This window comes from Pelobates fuscus, chromosome 4, assembly GCF_036172605.1.
Source record: "Pelobates fuscus isolate aPelFus1 chromosome 4, aPelFus1.pri, whole genome shotgun sequence".
Lineage (NCBI taxonomy): Eukaryota > Metazoa > Chordata > Amphibia > Anura > Pelobatidae > Pelobates > Pelobates fuscus.
In genome coordinates this window covers 58467547-58484834 of record NC_086320.1, presented here as the reverse complement: position 1 = coordinate 58484834, position 17288 = coordinate 58467547, and the positions used below count along the sequence as shown (strand labels likewise).

General features: G+C 37.8%; 1 protein-coding gene across 2 annotated transcripts in view; it reads left to right on the top strand.

Moving 5' to 3' along the window:
* Positions 1-17288, top strand: part of MATN2 (matrilin 2) — a 95577-nt gene that overhangs the window by 58385 nt on the left and 19904 nt on the right. For both annotated transcript variants that reach the window (XM_063451216.1, XM_063451215.1), the window contains exons 9-11: positions 12618-12740; positions 15016-15138; positions 16812-16934. In XM_063451216.1, coding sequence (XP_063307286.1) covers positions 12618-12740; positions 15016-15138; positions 16812-16934 — 369 coding nt within the window. The remainder of the gene's footprint in view (positions 1-12617; positions 12741-15015; positions 15139-16811; positions 16935-17288) is intronic.

Here is a 17288-nt window from a genome sequence, read left to right as displayed (position 1 = left end):
CATTCTTAGTGAGAGGAGGGACAGTGTAGCTGCTGCTGATTTAATAGGGAAATCGATAGCTAGGCTAGTGTATTCAGTGTCCACTAAAGTCCTGAAGGACTCATCTGATCTCTGCTGTAAGGACAGCACCCCAAAAAGCCCTTTTTAGGGCTAGAACATCAGTCTGCTTTTTTTTTTTTCCTGTGTAATCTAATTGCAGTTGCCTGCCTGCCAGCGTGTGTGTCAGGCTCACAGCGTATACTGTGCCCACTTGCCCAGTGCCACCACTCATATCTGGTGTCACAATAGCTTGCATTTAAAAAAAACAAAAAACTTTTTTGACTGTAATATAATAGCAGTCAGTTTCCTTCACACGTGTGCGTTTCAGGGCCTGCCAGGGCACAGTGTCACACCAGTGCAACTCATATCTGGTGTAACAGTAGTGTACATTTAAAAAAAAAAAATACAGGGGGCTTGTTGTCACCTTTCGGGGACCCTTGGTGTTGTACGTGGCTGGGTGGAGGAAGAGACCTTCAATGACATCAGTGAGGACAAGGAGCGGGACATGGCTAGCTTGGTATCCAACCTTGTGCAAATGGGGAGTTTGCGGTTGTTTGCGGTGCGTTAAACGGGGAGTTTGGTCTGTCACTGTGAAGCGGGGGTAACCCTTACACTACCTGATCAATACAACATCATACCTGATGTTTTAAAGCACGTTATTCCAAACAATTTAGGAATGTTAGGTGATTTATGCCCTTTATGGATTAAAACCAGACTCTGCATCAACTATGTAATTTTCAATGGGAGTTTTGCCATGGATCCCCCTCCGGCATGCCACAGTCCAGGTGTTAGTCCCCTTGCAACAACTTTTCCATCACTATTGTGGCCAGAAAGAGTCCCTGTGGGTTTTAAAATTCGCGGTGTGGACGCAGAGAAAGTTTTCGACAGGGTCTGGTGGGGTTATTTAGCAGAGTTGTTGACTGCTTTTGGCTTTAAAGGCTGGATATTTAATGCAATTATGGTTCTGTACTCCACCCCCTCTGCTAGAATGGTCGGACCCAATATAGTTGCAGGATGGTTTGATCTTCGTAATGGTAGGAGGCAGGGGTGTTCTTTATCCCCATTACTGTATATTCTGTCCCTTGAGCCTCTTGCTATCTATATTAGAAATAATCCTTTGATTAAGGGTGTTCCAATAAAAGATAATGATTTAAAAATGTATTTATACGCGGATGATTCATTAATTACTCTTACCTCTCCAGAAGTTTCGTTACAATATTTAATGCAGGAAATTGATAAATATTCTATGGTCTCAAATTTCAAGTTAAATATTATGAAATCTACTGCCCTGCATATGAACATAGATAATCATATTATAGAAAGCCTATCCCATATATACAATTTTATTTGGACTAAAAATGAATTGAATTATCTAGGTTTAATTATTCCTGCACATATAAATAACACAATGGAGAAGAATATTTTAAATCTTATGAAACACTCAAATTTGAAATTAAAAAAATGCAAAAATCTGGAAACGTCATGGTTGGGTAAAATAAATATCATTAATTCATATATTCTCCCAAAGTGGTCTTATCTTTTTTCTATGATTACGTTTAAAATTCCAAATTCATGGCTGACAATGATACAATCAGGTTTCTCAAAATTTATTTGGAAGAATAAAACCCCTAGGATTAGTCAAAAAGTTTTATCAAAAAAAGTATCGAAGGGTGGCTTAAATTTCCCAAATATTATCTATAATTATTACGCTAATATGATTAGACACATACATTTATTACAAGATCCTTTGATGACCCAAGAACCTTGGTATATTATCGAGTCTGAAGCCTCTCTTACCTCGAATTTACAATATATCATATGGATAGTTGATAGCAAAAAAATGAACAGGTCTCAAATAAATTCTAATATTTTGTTGCAATCTTTATAGGTCAGGGAGGAAATTTAGAAAATGTTGGGTTTTCACCAACTCATACCTAGATCGACTAGCCTTAAGCTATTAGAGATAAACATTGAAGATCTTTCATTAAGCCATTGGGCAGATACTGATAAGACAAGAATTTCCGATCTTATGGTAGGTGACAATATAATACCTTTCCAGCAGATTGTTGATACTTTACATATACCATGTAGGGAAATCTTTACCTATCTTCGAATTAAAAATTGTATTGATAAAAATGTCAGAAAAAGTTCTTCGCCACTTTCAACTCATATAGAGCATATTTTTAATTACAAGCCCTTAAACAAAGTTACTTTGGCTGCAAACCATATGGTAGATCTATTAAATATCATTCCCCATAAACGTATTAAAACATGGGAAAAAGAGTTAGACATTGAGATCTCTGAGGCAGATTGGTGTATTTCATTACCTCATATTGCTAAACATATTCATTGTTCAAATTTGGTGGAATGTCATTTTAAACTTCTTTGTAAATGGTATTTCACCCCAGTAAGAATTGCTAAGATGTATGAGAATTATGACCCCATATGCTGGAGATGTGGAAGTAACACAGTGTCTTATATACATATATGGTGGTCCTGTCCGCTAGCTCGTCTTTTATGGTCGTGGGCTTTTTCTATTTTTCAAACATTGTCTCACAGATCATTAGAGCAAAAGCCGTCAACAGCTCTTCTGCATTTAAATTGGAACTTTAAATTAACAAAAGATGTTTCGATAGCTACCCATTGTTTCGTGGCCGTTAAAATCTTAATTGCCAGAAATTGGAGATCCTCTATTCCTTTCCAAAAATCTCTCTTAATTAAGCAAATTAGGTTCCAGTTGACAATGGAAAAAGGTCTAATAAACAATACAAGACTTCGTTCAAAAAAGAAAGAAGATATGTATTCTGAACTATTATTAAAACTTTCCTAAATACAAGGCCAATTGGTTTTAGTTATAGTTATTTTTAGGAATTGAATAGGAAGGTAACTATTACAAATAATTATATTAATTCTCAGCCACATATATACTTATTAGGGATATATGTGATGTTAAAGATTCATGGTTGGTGGTGATGGTATATGAATTTCTTGTGAGTCTGTGGACAGAATCCTGATATGACATAATCAGCAATTTTCTCCTGCTCTGATGGGGTGTGGGTGTGTTTGTTTGTGTTAGTAACTTTCTGTTTTGTACAATTTTAATATTATTGTTATTTGCTATAACATAACTTTGTTGTATTTTTTTATTGAATACTGAAATCTGTATAATATTCACACTGTTATGATACTTATAATGAATATTTGTATATGTTTATGTGTAAAAAAAAAAAACCTAATAAACATTTATAAAAAAAAAAAAAAAAAAGAATTGTAGGTGAGCGGTTAATACACCAACTGCAGAGCCTTCCAAGACCTCAGTCTTTTTCCTTTACAGTGATGATACAATGAATAACACTGTACTGGGTAGTAGAATATATACCCACCGTTGTTCTAAAATGAGATAAAATCCCAATTCTTTATTCTTGTTAAAAATAAAATGAATTACAAATGCAATTTGTTCTGTCCTTTCAAAGTTAAACATGTTTCTTTCTCTATTCTAATTCACTGTAATAAAAGTATTCTGTTTTGCCAGTTGCAATAAAAACGATGAGCTAATTGATTGAAGAGATTGAATCGTTTGGAGACTGATTCTTCTTCCAACAGGATATCACATCTCTATTGTGCTATCAGAATAACTGAATCAAAATCAGAAACATGGCTAAGGAAAATTCTTTAAAAAATAAGTATGAGGACAGAAAGAATAATTGGTTACAATGTACTTTTGGCTAAGCCTCCCATTTTCCATGCTGTATGCGATTAGCACAATATTAAAACTCCCAGTAGTTTGCAGGACCGGACTTCTCATAGGCAAAATAGGAAAAAGGCAAAATCTATTTTTTAATACATTGTATTCAGTGCAGTAAAGCAATTCCATAGAATGAATGTGGATTTTATTTGTATGCATGCTTGGATACGCTTAGTGGAGTTAAGTCCTCCTCATACTTTCATAAAGCAATAGAATTACAAATATGGACACAGGGTAACCAATAATGGTTCTGCTACATTTTACCGTCTCTTTATTTGTGCAAGACAGGAATACAGAGTATATACTCATAATACATTATGCATATTAAAGGACTAAAGTCACCCACACCACTTCATCTCAATGTAGTAGTTAAAGGGACACTCCAAGCACCCAGACCAGTTCTGCCCATTGGAGTGGTCTGGGTGCCAACTCCCACTACCCTTAACCCTGCAAGTGTAATTATTGCAGTTTTCATAAACTGCAATATTTACCTTGCAGGGTTAAGTCCTCCTCTAGTGGCTGTCCATCAGACAGCCTCTAGAGGGACTTCTGTGTTCTTAGAACATGAAAAATATGTCATATGATGCTGGACGTCCTCACGCTATGTGAGGTCCTCCAGCGTCGCCGAAATCCCCATAGGAAAGCATTGAATAATGCTTGGGGCCCAGACTCATGTTCTGGTAGAGAGGTCTCCCTACTCGGCCAATATGGGGCTCAGTTGACATTTTTTAAAGTGTCAGAAGGTGTCACGTTTACATAGATTGATATGGAGCGCAACTGCAGATTTCTTAGGATTTAAATTGATGATTAGAAAATTAGAGAACAAAATAGGAATTGTCTATTCAATATAGGAAAATACAGGTACTGTATCTTTAAATACTTCGCTGTTGGTTTAATTGGAGTAGGCAGCTTCCTATATACATGCAATCTAGCACATTTGGTGTTTGCAATTTTTAGGGTAATGAAGAAACCTTTAAATGAAGTTGTAACAGCAGAGATTCGTTTTGGTTTTAGAGATAGCAGGTTAGGGAGCAGCTGGTGCCTGAATGCTTAACGGGCTTGAGAGCAGGCTGTAGCAGAAATGCTTGGAGAAACTTGAGAGCAGACTATGGAAGGAATGCTCAGCAGGCTTGAGAGAAGGAAGTTCTTATCACAGATGAAACAATTGACTTAGCTTCCAGAGGGTGAAATTCAGGTTCCGGAGTTCTCCTCCGGGGAGGTTCTTTCTGAGACAGGATGAGAGAAGTCCAGATACTAGCCGTGGTCGAGGAGAGGAGAAGGAGGTTAGTTCGAGTTCCAGTCCGGTTCGGTACACAGGTAGGGTTGCAGAGAAACTTTCAGCCGGTTTGATTTTGCGGTAACGCTGTTCATTAATCCAGCGTCTTGTATCTGGCGTGGTCGCATTATGTAGCGTGGCGAGACCGCGTCAGAGAGGGGGTGTGGCTAAACTCCGTCAACCCGGAAGAGACAAGGAATTACCGGTAGCTGGGGCATGACAGAAGGGTCCTTATGACATGGAACTCCCATATGCAAAATCCGTTGCATCCATGTTCTCGCCACTTCCTCATTCCAGTAGACGGCCACACTGGGCCCAGGTGCCAAAGATTGGCTCAATATTTACCTGGGAATCACAAATAGAACACACCCCAATGGGGGAGGGGGTGGCATAATAGTGGAACAGAACCATAAAGCTTATGGGGACCAGCTATTCCTCCAACCCCATCATAGGGGGTGGTGGGACAGACAAAATATTTCCTTAGTCGATGCAGAGTATGTAGAGATGCAGAAGAACAGAATGGAATCCTTTCACAGAAAAGTATTTAAATTTCCATACCAGTTCAAACCATCTGTTCAGCCCCTATTTTATGACAAATAGTGAAACTAAACTAAAATATGATTTCATTAAGCTAACTCTTTACAGGAACAGTCTTCTGTAGTGGTTATGGTGACAGCAGTGCCCCCATACCCTCCCAGAGTAAATTGAAAGTTTTTTGACATCTTACCTGGGTCCCAATCAGTACATCCATGGTCACAGCCCTGTTTAAAAAAAAAAAAAAAACAGCTTCCTAGACTCTGGTTACAGTCAGGGAAAGGGACGCTTTTAGTAAGTTGGTTTGCAGGGACCAGTGATGGGAGCCAGGGGAAGTGACTATAGTTTGTTGGGGACAACATAACAGGAAAACACGTGAAAAGTAACTGGTGGTTTGTCACAACTAAGATGCTGCCATTTTCTTTTATAACATTATGTCGCTCCCCCCTTTACATATTTTAGTTGTTCCTTACTAAGACACAGAATGAATAGGGCTGTAGTGGTTATATTTTACATGTAGCGGGTATTACAGGTAATAAATCCGACAGATCACGAGATGTGAGAATTGCGTCATTGCCTGGGCGGGTTCTATCTTTTCTAGATTCTTGCTGCAGTGTAGACATTAACCAGTGCCAGTAATAGGTTTAAAAAAAAAAAGAGTGATTCTAGGTTAAGCAGATGTTTAGCTTTCTCGAATAAAGATATTCTCTGTAAACAGATGTTAGTAATGTTTACAAGGTACGGTCCGTTTCCAGATTACACAGCTGGGGTCCTACCTGCAGTCACTGGAAAGCAGAGGATAAACTATTTGATTGTAATTGCTTTTCCTACAAACAATTTGTTAGCCACTAAAGTGAAATGTGGCTTGAAGTTGGACAATATAAAATCACTGTAAATTCCATTGCGAGTGGGATGAATCCAGCACATATGGTGTATAAAATGATTTGTGTCAAAACTAAAGCAGTAAAGATATTATCTGTAGGATTGCTCTCTGTTCTTTCTCGAAGAGACACCCACAGGGCTAGTTGAAGAGACAGACTGTGAGGTTTGTTCTTTCGGTATTTGTGAAACATAACCGCTTTGTGCAGTTAAGCAGAATATGCCGGTGGTTTGTAAAGAAAATGGTAACCATAAAAATATGTTATTATATCTCTAATAATGCGATTAAATAATCCTGGAATATAGAGAACTGAAGAGGGAGTTTTGGGACCAAAAAAGTCAATTGGAGACGATAAATGAGTTAAGAAGTTTCAGATCTGGCTATTTCTGTCTGACGTGTTCAAAACTCTGGCCAATTCTCCTTAATTCACAGCATAGTTAGTAACTGGTTGATAAAGGAGAACAGTTGAATAATTGAGCCACTTTATAAATATCTAAAAATAAATATTCTATTACAATAAAAACAATAGATTTTATCTAGTAAAAACAAAACGATATGTGGGGTAACAGCTTCTTGCTCCAAGGAGAGATCTGACTGCCATTCTTAGGATTTTTTTCCTAGTTTGTTTGAAATTGGAAAGCGCTATAAAGTGGGTTTTTTGCCTTCTTTTTGATCAACAAAAATTGATGTGAGAGAGGCTGAACTCGATGGAGCCTTTTTTCAGCTTATGTAAGTTTGTTATGGTGAAGGCTTTTATCTCTCAGCTTGGGAATGTGTTACATTTGTCGAAACAGTTTATAAATATTGTCATACATAGTTCAAATGACTATTAAAAGAAGCATATATATTTTTTTTTACTTTTCTTTCTCTTTAAGATAAAACAGTGTTTAATGTGCTTCCTTTGTGATTCATTTATTGTAAAATTATTAATTTTATCTATTATTGGTACATGCAGTATCACTTTGTATACAGGACGTTTGCAGTGCTAGCCCGTGCAAGCTTAGCAGCTGATGATTTAATCGGCTGATGGCGAGTTGGGAATTGAGTCTGTACAATGTATGACTCTATACATTAACTCCACGTCCAGATGTTAGATAATGTTTTTTAGGGTGTTTCCTCTGTGCATCATTTTATTCTATTACTGCACAGTTTTTTATAGTTTTCTAAGAGAGGGGTTGTCAAAAGATTTTTTTAAACCCTACACATCACAGTAAAGCGAGTACTGGAAACATGATATTGATCTATAGACTGTAAGCTCGTTTGAGCAGTGTCCTCTTCAACCGATCGTTCCTGTTTTCTTCTAATTGTCCTATTTATAGTTAAATCCCCCCCTATTGTAAAGCGCTGCGGAATCTGTTGGCGCTATGTAAATGGCAATAATAATAATAGTATATTAAGAATTGAAAGATCCTACGCTCATTTTTAGAGGAAAAACATCCATTGTGTTTATTGATTGCGTATCGCTGCGATGCATACATTTGTCTAAAGTGGCTGTCATTTATATTAACTACGGTATCCCAGAAAACATTGCTTTGACAAAAAATAACATCCAGGCCTTTTTTAAGGGCATTTCCTAGACTTGATAAAACATCTATCTAGGCAGATAACTGCATATCCTCATTCTTCTTCCAGTAAAGAACCATTGTCTCTAAATTATGTAGGCCTTTATCCACCATATTTTCCCAATATCTGGTTTGAAAAACAATGCCTAATACCCAATATTGATTGATAATGAGAGAGACGTTTCCATCATGTCAACTGATACCTTTTCTTTGCTGCTGCTGACGGATATTCATAATTTCATGAAATGCTGGTATTTTGTGTACCTTAGCTCTCAGCTTGTCCATTAGCATGGCGTCCCAATAAATAAGTTACTCACAGGTCACCAGAGTAATATTTTCTTAGAAGTTCAATATCTGTTACAAGCAGTCCTCCCACATACAGTAAGAAAAGAGGGCATTGGGTTATTTACCATTCCTTCCTAAAGGCTTACTCCAAGCACCATTGCCACTTCAGTCATTTGAAGTGGTCATGGTGCCTGGAGTATGTTTGCGCAGCGTTTCACTTTAAAACACTGCATATACGGAGATTAACCTGTTAGCTGCCAGACGTGTAATTCCACCTTTAGTCAGTGGGTTGTCATCAGCTAGCACGGATGTCTAATTTCAACTCTATGCAAATTTTGTTTTTGCACGGAATTGTATTCATTGGCAGAGAGCAGTCTGAAGACGTTTTCAGCCAATGAATGTTGACCGGATCGGCTTCCAGCTTCTGCATTGCTGCATAAGTTGGAAGTCCGTCACCTGATAGTTTGCCCCATTACTGGGGAACTGGGTCAGGTTCTTCCTGGCATCATAACCACTACAATACCACTTGGAGAAACTCTTTAATGTGTTGGTACTACTATACCTGCCTAAGGTACTACCCACTAGATGCTCATAAACGCTGCCCATATTGATCTGTGCTAGTTCTTATACCTTGTGTGAAGTAGGAAGCAGGACAAAGGAACTGATCAAATTTGAGGAATTTGTTTATCAGCCAGGTAGGAACCATTGCTGGATCCAAGATTAGAATAAGTGGCTTTTATTGTGGTATATTGTGTTCAATCTAAATGCAGAGCAAAATGAAGTTCCCTGTGTGTAAACATGTTGGTCACCAAAGGGTTCATTGAATCTGACATACATTAGGTAACAAAAAAGAATATTTATTCAAAAAAGAATACTTATAAGTAATAAGGCTTACTTCAGATAAAAGGTATGTTTTCAAAGTTATATCATAGAATCTTTAATCTTTTTGAGGTTGGGAGTATCTTTTGCCATTCATATGTTCATATTTCCATTACAGGAAAAATAAAAGTTCATAGGATTGTACTCAGTACACATTTTGCTTAATATAAACAAAGTTTCTGAGAAATATTGTGTATTTTTTTCTGACAACTCAAAAATTGGATGAGAGCCAGTGGACATGTTTTCATCGTCACACAGATATGTACTACATGCTACAACGAACAGTGGGCCCCTGATCTTCAAAAGATTGTACATCAGATTACCATACATGTGTATGTGTTGATTAGAGCTTGGCCTCATAGCCGATGTGGTAATTACCCTTTGTTTGACCTGCTTTAAGAATCCCTGGGAGAGTTCAGTTTTAGTCTTCCTTTACATTTATGGTCAGGATCTTGATTGTTGGATTTTCTTTTTGCAACCATGTAACAATATACTGATTATATCTGAACACATATTGTATCTGCAATAAATAAGCCAAATTCTTGTGAAGCAATCCGTAGTCATATCAATTTTCAGCTTTTAGTGAGTGCATTCAGTATGAAGTGTCTCCCACTGTTATACTCTAGCACCATCTGTTGGGGCGAAGGCTTACTCCAAGCACTATGACCTCTTCAGTGATTTGAAGTGGTCATTATACCTATTATACCTAGAGTCTGCATGTGCAGTATTTCACTATGAGACGCTTCACATACAGAGTTAGCCTTTATGGTAAAGAGTAACCCTACCTCCGGCAGCGTCAGTGGGGCACCTTTAACCAGCCAGGCCGGCTAATGTCAATTCTGTGCATATATCTATGTGCAGAATTTCATCCATTGGTTTAAAGTTATATAATCACTTTTAAATGAAATGGCACCCTGAAATGAGATAATCTGCGTTGAGTTAAAACGTATTAGAACCACCTTTGGCTGCAATTACAGATGTGAGTTTTTTGAGTAAGTCTCTACCAGCTTTGGACATCTGGATCCTGCATTATTTGTCCATCCATTTTGGCAAAATTGCGTGAAGTAGCTCTGTCACAAATTGTTTTCTGCCTCCAGCCTATGGATGCCTCTTTAAAGTCCCCCTACCCCCACGACTCACCCAGGACTGGTGCAACTTATCTTTTCCAATGTTGTGCCGGCAGTGGCCAGAAGTCAATATTCTGCTTCCTTGGACGTGCACATCAAATGATCCGCTTGCAAAACACAACCAATAGTCCTGTGTTGATTCTCACAATTACACGAGAGCCAACACAGAATGCCAGTGATGTGCGACTCCTGAAGTGACGCAACGCTGGCAGTAGGTGAGTACAGCCAATGACAATGTTGACGAAGGCTGTGGAACTTGACTAAAGCACCACCCTTTGTCAAGAGTTGACAACCTGAACTTATACATACAGAAAAGTAGACAGGTGTAGCTATTTTGATATCATTTGACATTTAGCTTGGACTCCTTTCCACTTATAATGTGACATATTTATTTAAAGATTGCACTAGAGATTATTTTGCGATAGATAGATTTACAGAAATCATATATTTAGAGCAACATTGAGAGAAATAACAATTAGTGAAGTTCTCAGTAAATTCTGATTGCTTGCCCAGCGTTCTCACCCTATCAGAATATAGTTTTAAATTGATATCGTGGTCAATAACCAAAAAATAGATGGACTATTAAGCCCTCAGTTTTAAAATACAATATTAATGAGCAATATAGATGAAAAGGGCACATTCCACAAGTGTATGTGTTTAACTTATGTTCTGTAATGTCCCTTTCTATAACATTGATCTGCCTTTCTTTTATGATAGTCTTATGATAAAGACTGGTCTTAGACCAAGTATACACATTTTTAAATGCTTTCTAAATCTTTATATCCCTATCTTACTAATTGTTTCCCTGCTTGAATGTCCTTTTTCAATTTAATTATACTATTTATTTATTGAGAGAAGCTGTGGTAAGTATGAGTATGTTTCCCTGTAGGAATGAATGGGGGACACATTGGTAAGGTCTTCCAATGAACAAACCAATGTACTATATACACTATTATTTATATTCAAGCAGGTCCCTTCGTCACTATGCTTCTCCTATCATGTCCCACCCAAGTGTATTAGATACAACATCACTCTCTATATTTGGATGTCCAAATATATGCCTCAAAAAGGAGTGACTATCAGAAGAATGAGCATTTCTAATATATAATTAACTCCACAGCTCTTGGCTTATGCAAGTTAGGAAGATTTGCTCCTCATTGCAGATACATCTTCAGTTATAATACAGTTCTCCACACCATGCATGCCTCACCATTGATGAATTCACCGAAAAATGTAAAGAGGTTTTAATAGGAGATTACAAATTGCTGTAATACCTAATATATACCGTATATTTCGCTCTATAAGACGCACCTGACCATAAGACGCACCTAGTTTTTAGAGTAGGAAAACAAGAAAAAAAAAAGTGTTCCTTACCACCCACTGTCTCATAGTGTTCCTTATCACCCACTCCCCCTCTGTCCAAAGTGTTCTTTCACCCACTCCCCTCCCTCCCCGTCCCACAGTGTTCTTTCACCCACTCCCCTCCTCCCCTGTCCCACAGAGTTCTTTCACCCACTCACCCCCCCTCCCCTGCCCCACAGTGTTCTTTCACCCACCACCCCCCCCCCCCCCCCTCTCCTGTCCCACAGTGTTCTTCCACCCACCCCCGTCCCATAGTGTTCCTTATCACCCCTCTCAGTTTCCTGTTCCCGGCCGGACTGAAAGGAAGTGAGCCAGGTACAGGAAACTGAATCTCCTGTACTGCGGTGCGCACTCCTCCGCTCGACCACGCTACATAAAGGTAGGAGACCTACCGGGGACCAAGAGGGGGAGAGAGAGGGGCACATTCGCTCCATAAGACGCACAGACATTTCCCCTCACTTTTGAGGAGGAAAAAAGTGCGTGTTATGGAGCGAAAAATACGGTATATCACATCCACATAATGGTAAAAGCAGGTGTTACCTGCAACCTCGGCATGTGTTTTAGGGAGAAACACTGAGTGATTGTCATGTTTTTATTTTTTTTAATAAATTTTTTCATTTATTATCTAATACAATGTTTTGTAGAGGATGGTAACTTCTATCCTGGGGTGCAGGAGCTCATTAATTCATTAATTATTTAATGTCAAATTGAGAAAAAGAAATATCGATGTATTGATTCTCGTAATCCACCATAATTTAATTTAAAAATACTCATATTTTATTATTGTTAATATCTTCTCAAATAAAAGCGTAAAAGCAATGGTTGTCATAATGCTTTAGTAGAAGGTCTCTGGCTTCAATGTATTTGTAGAATCTCTCTCTCTCTGTATATCTGTATAATACTCGGTCATGTTATCTTTTCAATGCAGAGGTGGACCACTGTGCTGAGAACAATCATGGATGCCAACATATTTGTGTTAATATGGATGAGTCGTATGTCTGTCAGTGCTATGAAGGTTTTCTAATAAATGAAGATTTAAAGACTTGCAGCCGTGAGTATGGCAGCTACCATGTTACCCATGACCCTTTCTTCAAATTCAGTAAGATACAAACTTAAAACGCAATGGACGTATCTAAGTATTACACTGAAAACTAGTCCAGTAAATCTGATTTATTGCTATTACTATTATAAGCATTTTTATAGTTCCAACACATTTTTGCAGCATTTTACAATTTTAAAATTGTGATATATAATAGCAGTAATGGACTCAAAAATTATAACATAACTATGACAAACAGATACAAGAATTTAAAAGGGAAACAAAAAAATGGTAACCTAATATTTTATTAAATGGTGTAATTTCCAGAGCACTGAGGCTTCCCCTGTAATCAATATAGGAATTATTCTCAGTGCACACATAATATGGGATTACTGAGAATGTTGACTGTCCTGCCAGGGAAGAGAAACAAACAACATATCTGTGGTTAGATTTAACTTTTTTAACTATAGGCACCTAGACCACTTTAGCTCAATGAAGTGGTCTGGGTGCCAGGTCCCCCTAGTTTTAACCCTACAGCTGAAAACATAGCAGTTTCAGAGAAACTGCTATGTTTACACTGCAGGGTTAATCCAGCCTCTCTTGGCTGTCTCCCTGACAGCCACTAAAGGCCGCTTCCGCGATTTACACGGCGTAAATCGCACTTTTTTAACGCTGGACATCCTCACCGGAGTCCAGCGTCAAAAAAGATCCCCTGAGGAAAGCATTGGGTAATACTTTCCTATGGGCAGATTTGAATGCATGCGCCCCTCTGGCCACACATGTGCATTCGGCTCCACTCGGGAGCTGACGTTGATGGAGGAGGAGAGGTCACCAATGCCGAGGGAGCCTGGAGCTGGATTAAGGTAAGCAAATAAATGGTAAATTTACCATTTATTTGCCGTGGAATGGGGCACTAGTCACCTAAATGGTGACACCTCTATAGTGTTCCTTTAAACAGACAACTATTTTTTGGCAGTTACTTTTCCATTTTTACTGAGGTGTTTAACTTCTCCACTGCCAGAAAGCTTACCTGGCAATGGGTTCTTGAATGCACGTAAAAAATAGATGAGCATCGACCGCCATATATCCTTAATATCAAATAAAAAGCTATAACAACCAAATTAAAAAGCTGTGGGCTGTTGTTATCATTAGCTAAATACAATATTTAAAAAATATATAATACAATAAATGTATGCAAAAAAATACATGAAATTAATGCAAGGGGACCGACATGACAAAAAAATGGATTTCTAGGGGTCACCAAAACTCTCAATATTAATAATGTTCCTAAGTCTTCTGTCACAGTATGAAAAGGGTAAGTTAGTTTTAGACGTCAGTGAGGCCAATGCGTCCAAGGCGAAGCGGCAAAGATAAATAATGCATTCAAAAATGCAGTAAATACATGAAAATAATCAACAACAAAAAAAGAATTTGAAGTTTATAAATTTGCAGAAAATACCCTGGATTTTCAGCATTTCTAGTGAGAGACCATTAAACTAGAAAACGGCTAAAAGCTATCAGCCAGTAATAATCCTCCCATAATTTTCTATGACCAGCCCTCAATCTAGCCAAAGTCATGTATAATTGCTGACTTGATTCAAAATTTTAGTGCAGACAATAAATCATATTTATGTTAAAAGTAATGAAAAGTGGTTGACCAGGAAAATACATTGAGATAAAAATGATCTTGCAGATGATTTTGCATCTAAAACGTGTATTACTGAGTGCCATGAATACAGCTGAATAAATATCGTATAATGCTCACATTAAAACAACGAATCGGTCACTGTTGGTCAATCAGCAATATTCAGGAGACAAAAGGACTTTTTGGATGAAAATCAAATCCTACCCAAGTTAACAGTAACTCTTGATAAATTCTTGATAAATTCCCAAATAAGAATAATTCTAGCCTTCCAATACATTCCATCCCTCCATAAATGTACAGATAAGCAATTTCTTCCAATCTCAAACACTTGGTGACCTGATGCAAGTTGACCATTGAGGTTTTTATTTTGTGGTATCCGTATAATAAATTGATTCCTTGACCAGTGTCCTCTTCCAGTAGTGGATTTATCTAAACACTTACCATAATGTCAAACTACACAGCTTTTATTGGATCCGTCTTCAGATGTGCTATGACTACTGTATGACACTCTGTGATAACAGATGGTAATAGTTATTCTCTTGGTACATTATTTAGGTCCACTAGACCACATTTCCCAAGTAGAATGTGTAAGTTATGAATTGCTGGTGTCTCCGCAGTGTTCTAATGATATTTCATTTCTAGGTGTCGACCACTGTGCCATTAATGACCATGGCTGTGAGCACTTGTGCATTAGTGCTGAAGATTCTTTTACTTGTCAGTGTTTTGAAGGATATGTTCTGCGTGATGATAAGAAGACGTGTCATAGTAAGTTTTCCAGATTTTTGTTGAGTCCACACATCTATATGGAAGACTACTTGCAGGACGATATGGAGTAGGGTTTTGCTTTGAGGCTGAATTGAACCGATAACAAGATTCTAACAACTGAAACTGATTTCATTAAATTTCTGTCATCAGGAAATCCTCTCCTGCTTATATCATGCTAGGTAATGATGCAATAGCCAGTACCAAACATTAAGGGATCTGTCATTGTTGAGATAAAAGTATTTTGAAATCAGCACATATTGCAGACATTAGTCATTTTCATACCACAATGCTCTGTTATAGAGAAATCAACTCAATATGTATCTTTTAAATAGTTTTGAGAGTTCAACATTGTTTAGCCTTCAGTTTTCTGCAAAATGTAATTTTTTCAGAGAGAAAAAAAATTGTATAAAAAATAACCACAAAAAATGCAGTAAGGCTCAATCGCTTTATGGACATTAGCCACCATAGGTCATGTGTGTCATTAGGGAAGTGATACCATTAGCACATCCAACTCAGACAGTGTAGGACTACAATTTCAGGGGGGGGGGCTCTGTTTCAGAGGCATAGGCAACCCAGACATGTGTTTTGCCCTCTCATAGGGCTCACCATGTATGGCTGATTCGAATTTCGGCCATGTGAGCAAGGAATCTACATGTAGCTTTCTATATAGATCTAAAAAGACTGTAAAATATACTAAATGCAAAAACGAAAAATAGAAAATACATCATAGTAGTATTTAATAGTTTAATCTAAAGGTTACATACACTGAGAAGGCTTCCCTTAGATGGAATAATATCTGGGAATGTTGTATCTGAGCCTGTCTGTTATGTTTGTTCTGGACTGCCCATGTATTTCAGATAACACATCTCTTATCCCAGAAGATAGATACGAAGATCTTGTCACTGCATCTCTGCCATTTCCTAAACAGTAAATCTTTGCAGATTTCTATGTTTTGGTAGGGTATTTGGGTTAAACATTGTCAGGGTTAGAGGCTGTTGATAGAATTGCGTTGTTAAGCTTGAAACTGTGTTTGGGTGAAACAATAGAATTACAGATGAATGATTAAATCTTATTACTATTACTAGCATTTATTTGGCGCCAACATATCTTACAGCGCTTTACAATTATATAATGGCGCATGAGGGCAAGGGTAGGCAAATGTTTGCACTCCAGACGTTACGGACTACATCTCCCCTGTTGCCTTTTCCAGCATTATGGCTATAATAGCATTATGGAAGATATAATTCACAACATCTGTAGTGCCGAAGGTTGCCTACCACGTCATTAGGGTTAGAGACTGTAATTACAGTTAGTGGTACTGATTAGGGCTAGAGGTAAGGTTCTGAGTTATAATTTGTATTTTTTTTAATTAAGGTGTAATTTTTAATGTTGGAGTTCAGGATAGTGGTGGGAAGGGCTAAGTTATTGCATAACAGGTATACGAAGAGGACAATGATGATTGTGGAGTTCTCACAAAAAATATATATATTTAAAAATTGAGTTCACCAATGCCAGAAAAATGCAATACTTGAAAATAATGTCACTTGTATATTGTATGAGCTTCTGTAACTGTAAGGAAATCAATGAGAATGTCTAGAAGGTTTTCTCGGATTCTGAAGATCAGGAGAATCTCAGCACGTGTATCGCTACAGTTACAATGTATGTTTTCACAGACAAAGATCTCTGCAAATCGATTGATCATGGCTGTGAACATATCTGTGAGAACAATGAGGATTCTTACATCTGCAAATGCTTTGAAGGCTATAACTTAGCAGACAACGGGAAAACATGTAAAAGTAAGTGATTTGATGTTGTCTGGGGACGTGTAACATCTTCATTACTCATAAATGGCTGTTTGAAAGTTCAGCAGATTTATTGTGCTTTTGAGTTTCTAATAAGAAAATCACATGAACTATTAAGCCAGCCCAGCCAGAATGTTTAGATTAGGAAGAGACTCCAGAACTATTAGCCATTGGAACGTACCAGGATTCACAATACACCGGTGTTATGCTCTCTTAAGCTTAAGTACCCCTTAACCAGGGGAGGGCTGGCAGCCTTAGGCCTGGGGGGCAAAACCAGTCAAGTGGCCCATTGCACCACCAAATCAGTTCACCATCCATGCCCACCTTTTCCTGGTTTTATAACGGATA